The 10671-nt window shown below is 33.4% G+C and overlaps 1 protein-coding gene across 1 annotated transcript; it reads right to left on the bottom strand.

Moving 5' to 3' along the window:
• Positions 1 to 9609: 9609 nt before the first annotated feature.
• Positions 9610 to 10406, bottom strand: LOC131859747 (uncharacterized). The gene is made up of 2 exons (XM_059213770.1): positions 10258 to 10406; positions 9610 to 10100 (listed from the first exon to the last, which is right to left on the bottom strand). Exons 1-2 carry the CDS (start codon positions 10338 to 10340, stop codon positions 9767 to 9769), a joined length of 417 nt encoding a protein of 138 aa, XP_059069753.1. The 5' UTR covers positions 10341 to 10406; the 3' UTR covers positions 9610 to 9766.
• Positions 10407 to 10671: the final 265 nt, after the last annotated feature.

The following is a 10671-nucleotide window of genomic DNA, read 5'->3' on the forward strand; positions in this document are numbered from 1 at the left end:
CCCATTACTTATATTCGGAGATCTTGAAGAGGCTCATGGTTGTGTGCATGTGTTAAGTGTACTACATGTGGTGGTGTTGTGGCAAGCCCCTTGCACCTAATGTTCTTAGTTACTTAGATTTATATTGAAGTATGTGGTGTTTGAAAATTGTTTGTGTGATTGGCCCATCAATATTATGACAATCATCCCTCTACTTAACCCTAAGGGTGGGTCCCTCATTCTTTTTGTGGTCATATGATGGAATTGACTACTTGATCTAGTCTGTGAAGTGCCTATTATAAGCCTTTCTTCATTTTTGCATAACTTATACAAATGAAGGTGGTTTTTGACAAACAAGATATCTTTGAAAAGATGCTTCGACAAAATTTGTTATGGACCAAGTATTTTATGCATATTTTGCCATCTTTTTGTAGCTTTACTATCTTGAAGTTGCACATTTCTTTTGTTGCTACTATCTAGTATCATTTGGAAAACTTGTTATTGGGGATCGCAAATCCTAAATTTATCTATTTTGGAGGGTGTAAGTAGCATATTGGTCCTTTTGTTTCACTTGTACATCATATCAAAACCAAGAATTGAATTGCTCACACTACAGATTTATCACGTGTTGAAACTCAACATGTCATAGTTGTTGCAATTTTTGGGTGTTTGGCAAATGTTGTATGAAAGACCAACCTAATTTTACTAAGGCATTTGAGCAATTTGTTTATCAAAACAAAATGAATTACACAAAAGCACTCATTGGTCTTTATGTTTCTAATAATTTTTTATTTCATATTTGGTAGTGGAAGACACCTAAAGAGTTGTGGGAGATACTTGTTGAGTTGTATGGTATGGTCAATTTGTTTAGGATCTTGCAACTTGAAGTAGATCTTGCTTGTCTTTTTCCAGATGCATTTCCCACTATTCAGGATTTCCTTATATAGTTCAAGTTGGTATTGTCGCAATTGAATGGATGTGATCATACCAAAGATGATAAGGAGTGTATCTTCTTGATAATGTCTAAGCTAAGAGGTGTTCTCACAAGGCCTTTGCATCTAAGGTGCTTAGCAACTCGGATTTGAATTGAAGTGTGTGGTGTTTGGAAATTCGTTTGGTGTGACTAGCTTGCCAATATTATGACAATCAGCCCTGCTCAACCCTAAGGGCCCAAATTTTTTTGCTCATTGCTTTTGTTGTCACATGGTGGAATTGACTTCTTGATTTGTCTCCGAAGGACCTATTATAGGCCTTTCTTCATTTTTACATAACATTAACAAATGAAGGTGTTTTTTGATAAACAATATATCTTTGAAAAGTTTCTTCAACAAAATTTATTATGGACAAAGTGTTTTATGCATATTTTGCAATTTTTTTATACAATTACTATCTTCAAGTTGTACATTGCTTTTGTTGCTACTATCTGGTATCATTTAGCAAATTTGTTGTTGGGGGTTACAAATTCTAATTTTATCCATTCTAGTGGGGTGTAAGTAGCATATTGGTCCTTTTGTTTCACTTGTACATCATATCAAAACTAAGGATTCAATTGCCAACTCTACATATTTATTATAAGTGGAATCACTAGATGTGATTTTTGTTGTAATTTTGGGGTGTTTGGAAAAAGTTGGATAGACACCAACCTAACTTTACTAAGGCATTTAGGCAATGTTTTCATCAAAATGAAATGAATTAGGAAAAAATTACTCATTGGTCTTCATGTTTCTAATTATATGTTATTTCATATTACAGAGTGTAATACACCTAAAGAGGTGTGGGAAAAAATTAATGAGCTGTATGGTAAGGTCAATTGTTTAGGATCTTGTAGCTTGAAGTAGATCTCATTTATCTTTCTCCAAATGCATTTCCCACTATTTAGGATTTTCTTGTAGAGTTCAAGTTGATTTTGTCACAATTGAAAGGATGTAGTCATGCCAAATATGGTAAGGAGTGTATATGCTTGGTCATATCTAAGATAAGAGGTGTTGTGGCAAGGCCCTTGCACCTAAGGTACTCAGTGACTCAGATTTTCATTGAAGTTTGTGGTGTTTGGAAATTGGTTGGTGTGACTGGCTCACCAATATTAAGACAATCAACCCTGTAATCAGCCTTAAGGGCCCAAATTTTTTTTCCTTCATTGCTTTTGTGGTCATATGTTGGAATTGACTTCTTGATTTGGTCTCTGAAGTGCGTATTATAGGCCTTTCTTCATTTTTTCATAATCTTTACAAATGAAGGTGGTTTTTGACAAGCAAGATATCTTCGAAAAACCACTTCTATAATATTTGTTGTGGATGAAGTATTTTATGAATATTTTTCCCCTTTTTATAGATTTACTATCTTGAAGTTGTACATTGATTTTGTTGTTGTTATCTAGTGTGATATGGAATTTTTTTTTATTAGAGTAAAACAGGTTTTACAAGGACTCGAAACACAAACAAAAATAACAAGTCACAAGGATGAACCAAATGCTAATCCATAGCAGGCTGGTAGCAAAAAAAATATAAAATAGGGTCCACTGACCCAGGAACTACATAAGATTGTTCAACATTTGGATAGAATTAACATTTTTATCTATAAAACTCCTATTAATCTTAGTTATGTCCTCAATGATATTGGCATTCAGCAGCTTACCTTTGTCCCTATTGCAGGTGCATGCTGACAATCCCAAAATGGCCTCAGTATAGTTCTCCAAATTAAGCACCTTTTCCTTCCTTCCTTTACCACAAATCGATATGGGGGGGGAGGAAAGAGTAGCTGAGGGGGAAAGATTGAGGGATTGAGATTTCTCATTTAGTCTCCTAAGTGTCTCCTTGTTGTTTGTAATGGTCATCCTGTAGATTGCAATAGCCGCTCTTAGGTTTCATTAATATTTTTTGTTACCATCTATGGGTTTTTTATTTTCCCATCATGGTCAATTTTGATGGCCTTCACATCTATAGGTAGCTTCTTATTAAGGTCCAAAAGCTTATCAACATTATTCAAGGAAGGGGTACTCATAGTGCTTTGTCTAGGTGCCAAATCATTGATTCTATATTTTAGCACTAAAAATCTTTGACAAAACCCATTTGAAAAATCTATTTTGTCCATCCATCATTTCCTTCACCACTTTTTCCACATCCTTTGCGCTCGCAATCGAGGATCCCATGTCCTTATCCATCAAGGATCCCTTTTCAAGATCAATTACGATTTGAATTCAGATGTCCATGTCCTACTATTTAGCATCAACCATTAGTGGGCCACTATTATGTTCTTTTCCCTCCCATTTCTTCTTTTTGACAACCTTTTTGTCTTGTTTAAGCGTGAGAGGGGGAAATTTCCTTTCCTTTTAACTCCATAAATAAGCCTTTTCTCTTTTTTCTTTATCTAACCTAAGGAGCTTAGGGAAACACGTTCTTACCTTTCTTAATAGAAATGGGGATTAGGAGTTAGGGATGAACTTCACAAATGGAATATAGTCATTTAGAAAATTTATTGTTGGGGATCACAAATTCTAATTTATCCATTCTATGGTGGGTAAGCAACATATTGGTGCTTTTGTTTCATTTGTACATCATATCAAAACCAAGGATTGAATTTCTCACTGTACACATTTATTGCACATGGAAACTCAAAATGTCATAATTGTTGCAATTTTGGGGTGTTTGGCAAAAGTTGGATGAAGACCAACCCGAGTTTACAAAGGCATTTGAACAATTTGTTCATCAAAACAAAATGAATGGGGCAAAGAGGACTCATTGGTCTTCATATTTTTTATAATTTGATGTTTCATATTGTGGAGTATAAGACACCTAAAGAGGTGCGAGAAAAAGATGATGAGTTGTATGGTTAGGTCAATCTGTTTAGGATCTTGTAGCTTGAAGCAGATCTCATTTCTCTTTCTATAAATATATTTCTCACTATTCAAGATTTCCTTGTACAGTTAAAGTTGGTTTTGTCACAATTGAAAGGATATGGTCATGCCAAAGATGATAAGAAGTGTATCATCTTGATCATATCTAAGCTAAGAGGTGGGTTTCAAGTATTTGCATTTACTTTGTGTTCTACTATAAATACTATGGGACAAGATCATAAGATGCCTTCTTTTGAGGTGTTTTATGATCTTCTAAATAGGAGAAATCCAAGTTGATTTAGATGGATTCTCTTCCTAAGAGTCATGCTTCGATGTCTCAATCTTCCAAGGGAAAATAAAATAATAAGATGTAGCCTAAGATAGTCAATCCTTCAAGTGTTGAACCTCCCCCCAATCATAAGATATGGAATGATGAGAAGTCTATTCCTCCACCTACTCCTCCTTCTAACTCAAGGAATTCATCCTCCAAGTCTAAGAAGAAGGAGATGTTTTTTAATGGAAAATGAGGGAATAATGATGCACATTTTTTTTCCAGGTTAGTAGCTTTGGAAGAAGCTTTGAGAAAGAACAATATTTCCATGCATAAGACTGATTCATTGGGAAAAGGGTAATCTCTTTCAACTCAAGATTTTTCCTCTACCAATGATAGTTGGATTCTTGATTCAGGTGCTTTACATCACATGATTCATGTTGTGGATCTCCTTGACTCTCTTTCTAATAGTAGTACTTATTATCTTGTTATTGGGAACTCTTCATAGATTCCAATTCTAGAGATAGGATTAGTTTAGATTTAGGATGGTTGTATTGATGATTTTCTCCTTGTTCCTGATATTTCATATAATCCTCTTTCCATTTATCGGATTTGAAATCATGATGATGGTAGGCTTGTTGAGTCCTCTCCCAATTATGTTACTATTTGAGAGATATAGGATCTTGAGAAGGTTGTTTCTATAGGAACAGTTGATCATGCATGACCTATTGTATAGGTTCTCTATATTTAAGTCTTCATTAGGATCATCCTTAATTTTCCATGTAGATTTAGTTGACACAAGTGGTTTGGGTACCTGAATTATAGATCTCTTTAGCAGATGAGTACACAAAACTTGGTGATTGGTCTTCCTCAAATCTCTTGTTCAAAGGGAGTTTGTCAAAGTTATACATACTTTGAAAACATCATAGCAATCCCTTTCGTAAGGGTACGACCACATGTGCTTTGAAACCCCTTAATTTGGTACATAGTGACCTCATGTCATTTCTAACTCCTTTATTTTTAGGGGCTAAGTATGTGCTCATCTTTATTAATTACTTTTCCTACTACATATGGGTGGACTTTTTTAACTACACAGATGAGGTTATTTGATTTTTCATGGCCTTTCTAGCATATGTGGAGAACTAGTTAGGTCTTTTCTCTAGAACATCTATACAGATAATGTGGGAAAGATGTCAATCAAACATTTTTGGACCTTTTAAATAATCAACGCATTCTTCATTTGCATATTTCCCATACACTCTTTAGCAGAATGATGTGATCAAGTGATACAATAGAGCTTTATAGGGGATGGACAATTCTATGGTACAATCTAGGTCTATGGTTCCAACATTTTGGGTAGTGGTTGTCAATTGTGCCGACTTCATCTAGAGTTGTAAGCCTCACAAGGAAATGTATAATATGACTCCAAAGGAGGCTTGGTATCATGTCCAGCCTTAGGCATCCTTTTAAGATTAAGAGTATTTGGTAGTGATGAATGGACATTCATTCCACATGGTATCTACAAAGAAATGGAGAAGAAGAGTCAGAAAATGATTTTTGTTGGCTATTGTGTGAATGTGAAGGGTTATCATTTGTTTGACCCTATCACTAGTCTAGTTCATTTTCATCTTGATATTCGCCTTGGTGAGTCCTTTACTCTGATGGATTCTCCATCAAAAGCCTCTTCCTCCCTTCTTCCCATTTCTTTTTCAATTGCATATGATGGTGATGTTGCTTCTATTGATGGTCCTAATCTTGTTGATGAGGTTTCTCCACCTAATCCTCCAACACCCACACTGACTCTTTAGGCTCATATACTTCTTGACAAGGCTAGTTCTCTTGTAGGTGATACTATAGCTACTCACCACACTCATTCAAAACTTTAGGTATTAGTCTTTTGATTAATGTAGTTTCTATTGATCCTCAAAAGTTTATAGATGCTTTAGGTGTTCAAGAGTAAGATAGTTCTATGGCTAAGGAATATTCTTCTTTTATGAATAATCATACTTAGGATCTTGTTCCTCTTCCTAAGGGAATAATTTTACGGCTAATGGAACTATTGACAAGTATAAGGATCATCTTGTTACTAAGTGGTTTTATCAAGCTAAGGGAATTGACAATTTCGAGGTCTTTTCTCCTATAGCCAAGATGGATTACATTCATCTTGTACTTTCTATTGTTTCATCTCAAGGTCTATTAGTGTATCAAATGGATGTTAAGAGTTCTTTTCTTATTTGGTGATATTTATGGGATCTATATGGAGCAACTACCAAGATTTTTGCAAGAATCTTCACTTGTTTGTAGGATTCAAAGTTCATTGTATGGTATCAAACAAGACCCTTGGGCTTGGCATGAGAAGATGGATAGTGTTTTCCTCACTTCTAGATTCACTAGATGTCACTATAATCATATAATTTATATTTAGAGACATTGGGGGGATCTTATCATCCTTGATCTTTATGTGGATAATTTGATTCTCAGTGGAATTTATTTTATCATGATTTAGGATACTCAAAGACTTTTGATGGACTATATTGATATGAATGATCTTACTCTATTGCATTACTTCCTTGCTTTTCATGTTCATTAGTCTTATGTAGGTATTTCTATCCTTCAATACAAGTATGATCTTGATTCATTTCAAATATTTAGGATGGTTGATTGCAAGCCAACCCCCACTCCTTTTGAGTTAGGTGTTGTGTTGTGTACTAGTTGCAACACTCTATTAGTTGATGCTACTTTATATTAACAATTTGTTTTTAGCATTTTTTACTTGACACAAAGTCATCCTAATATTTCCTTTGGAATTGGTCTTATCTCTTGTTGCTCTCAAGATCCTCATGAGAGTGATTGGAAGGCAGCCAAACATATCTTTTGGCACATTTCGGGAACTACTTAGTTTGGCATTTACTATGCATTAGGAGCTTCTAATATTGTGGACTTCAATGAGTTTTATTGCGTTGGTGATGTTGATGATCAAAGGTGTACTTTTGGCTTTGTCTTTTGTATTAGTTATTGGTCTAGTTGCATGGTACCACAAGAATCAAAATTCTATTGCATTACCATTGACTAAGGCTGAGTATCAAGATGCATATTTGGCTAGTCAAGAGGTTCTATGTCTTTGATAGGTGATGGTTGAGTTTGGCTAAATCCTTCTAATAATCTCATTACTGTTTGGTGTGATAATTAGAGTGTTATTCATATTTTGGACAACTTAGTGGAGCATTAGAATACTAAGCATATTGAGATCTACATACACATCATTTGGCAGCTCATTTAGGATGGTGTTCTTAGTTTGGAGAATTTGTCTATAGAGTGATAGGTTGTAGACATCTCCACTAAACCTTTGGAATCTCCTCACTATATTTTGTTGTGATTGGTGTTAGGGGTGAATGAAGTTTTCCCTGGGGGATATAAAAGAGTCCTCCTTCCTTTCACTTTTTTTCTTTTTTTCTTTTTCTATTTTCTCTCTTTAGGAGAGGATTTTTTGCCCACATGTGTTTTCTCATTTTCTCTATTTTTGAAGGATTGCATTGCATTGTATTTGTGCATGAGCACCTAACATGGCTTTGATTGTCATGATCCATATTGCATCTCATATAACATAATAATCTCCCTTAGTTTCACTTAAGTAGGAGTGTTAGTGTAGGCTTAAGTTTATTTAGGTTACTAGTATCTTACATTATTAGATATTAGTTAGTCATTATTTAATAATGTTTAGTGTATTTGATTTTTTGGTTAAGGTATTTGTTGGCGGTTGTCCCATAACTCATCACACCTCCATTATATATTTTGGGTACTTGTAAATTATGTATTATATTAATGTATTGTTCACTTTTGGTGAAATGGCTTTTCTTTCATGTTGCTTTCCTTTGTATTGTGAAGTTTAAATTTGGTTTGCGGATTGTTCTCCAAGGTGCTCTAAAAAATATTATATTCAAATTTCACAGAAAATAGACTATATTATACACTAATAAATACATAAAAAATAATGTGATAACCTTAGAGAAATATAAAACTTTTTAAAATCCCTTTATTAGATTGATTTATTTGGACAAATGATCAAGTAATAAAAGAAATCATTCCTTAGATCTCAAATGAATGGTTAGCTATAAACCACCTCTAAATATATTAATATATTAAACTAAATGAATAGATTAATTTTCATATTCATTAGAATCCTAAAGAGAATATGATTTAAAAATTAAATTAGATGTTGAATGCAACCTTTTCTATTTGAAAATTTCACATATTGTTCATATGTTATGTGTTTGAAAGCTATCAGATGATAAACATTAAATGATGATGTCAAATATTATTGAATTTAAATTTACAACTGCCATTTGCACTTACTAAAATATATTGTAGGCTTTATGAACAAGCCCATTACATGCATAACTTGACAATCATATAATTGCATGAGATTACAAATTATATTGGGTATATTAGTGCTGGTGCTATGCAATATAATATGAATTTATACAATGATGCAATTATATCCATACTAGATAATTTCACCTAGATAAGTCAATCAACCATCATTTTATAGGTGAAAAGTAAAACTTAAATTAAATTGATTTGTTTGAAATTAATGGTATTTAGTTAAGTGATATAGGAACTCTATCGTTGAATCTTAATTGAATTAACAATTAGAAACCACTTATAATTATAAGAATGTAACAATATTAAATATAAGAAATTAAATTTCATTATATTATTTAAAATCATTTAGGAGGTTGTAATTTCAAGATTGACTTGGATATTGTGTAAATGTTTTTTCATTTATAAATTTTACATATTGCTCTTGTGTTAAATAATTCAATATGAGCATTTAACACATAATAAGACATTGATGCTAAAGAAAATTAAAATGTATTTAAAATTACTTCTATTTTATTTTGTAGAACATCCTTTCTTTATCAATAAAACCATTTCATACATAATCAATAATCATCTTATCTAATCAAACGATATTATATTAGAAATGTAAAAAATCCAGTTGACTCATAACAACTCTTATATATTTTTTACATGTGTAATGATATGTATGTATTTGTTGATTGAAATAAAAAAATCATGAAACATTGATATGGAGTCATAGCTCTTGTGTATTGCTGGCATCCCTTCACACCATAGTATTTGTAATTTTCAAATGGATAATTAAAGAAATCAGAAGAAAACTTACCGATTAAGAAATTAGACTTGTCTACCACCGTAGAGCATAGTATTCCTAATTTTCAAATAGATAACTAAAGAAATCTAACGAAAACTTACGGATTAAGTAACTAGTCTTGCTTACCACGTTATCAAGCATTTCTAGTGAAAGAAAGGAATCACGTAAAGTTTTATTATTCGGAGGTTCACATTTTATACGGGAAACGGAATAGACCATCTGCCAAGTCAAATGAGCCATTATTTCTCACTAATTCAAACATGGGGGCAGCATTTGATCATTCAGCAAGCGTAATCAATAATAGGAGGTATTGCTAACACTGAATTTCGTCTTAAGCTACAGATAATGCCGAGAGTAAATTGAATCCTTTTACAACATCTTGATCACAAACCAGCGTGGAGAGATAATCCAAAAGTAGGTTTGATATATTCATTAACAAAATAGTCACTCCCAGAGGATTACTACATTATCCCACGGAGATTTAGTTTCCCTACATTGAGAAACATTGTAATCAACAGAGAATTTCATCAAGAAGCTTATATCTCTTCTTATTTTTCCTTTCTATACTGTCTATTAATTCAGAGTTTTTCTTTTTCTTCAGCTCTTTGGGTATCTGTCCATCAATTTCAACACAAGATTTTGTCATATTTCTCTTGCGTTTGCTATCGTGGGTCATGTTTGTGCACTCTCCAAACCCAGGAGAACTTCTCATTCTTTTAACAGAATCCCTGATCATAAGCTTAACATCAGAGCCTGCATCCTCCTCTGGAATACTGAAACACCAATCACATACTTCACTAATACTTTCAACTGATTCATTCTCAAAATATGCTCTGCTGCAATATCTGCCCAAGAAAGCAAAAACCAATCAATCAATATTTACGGCCTCTACATAAATGCAGTGAATGAATTCTTATTTCCCAATTAGCATATACTGCATGAAACTTTGCTGTCTAAAATTGAATAAACTGAAAGCAATAAGGAGTGCGATTGATATCTTACTGATGCTGGAAACGAATTGAACATTTTGTGCATTGGAATAGATAGATCTGAAAGCCCACATCCCCACACATACTGCACTCCATTGTTGTTTCTTCTTATTCTGTAATTGAGATTGTATAGTGCACCTAAAATAGCAGAAAGCTTGTTTGATGTATAAAGTCTAGAAGACAGGGAAAGTAGTGAGAAATTGCTAAATAAAGGAAATCCATTAAAACACGGAGGAACGCGGGGAAGTAACGTTTGGGTGGACTTGCATCGTATAGTCCGTCTTGAACACGGTACACGATATTTGAGTTGAGTGTGGGTCCTTTGATATAATTTGGAATGAAGCATCAATTCGGCTAGCTCAGCTTTCTATGTCGACTTCTATATATGAAAGAATAAACTAAAATAAATATTGTCTTAAATTTAAAT

This window comes from Cryptomeria japonica, chromosome 11 (genome assembly GCF_030272615.1).
Source record: "Cryptomeria japonica chromosome 11, Sugi_1.0, whole genome shotgun sequence".
In the NCBI taxonomy this organism is placed as follows: Eukaryota; Viridiplantae; Streptophyta; class Pinopsida; order Cupressales; family Cupressaceae; genus Cryptomeria; species Cryptomeria japonica.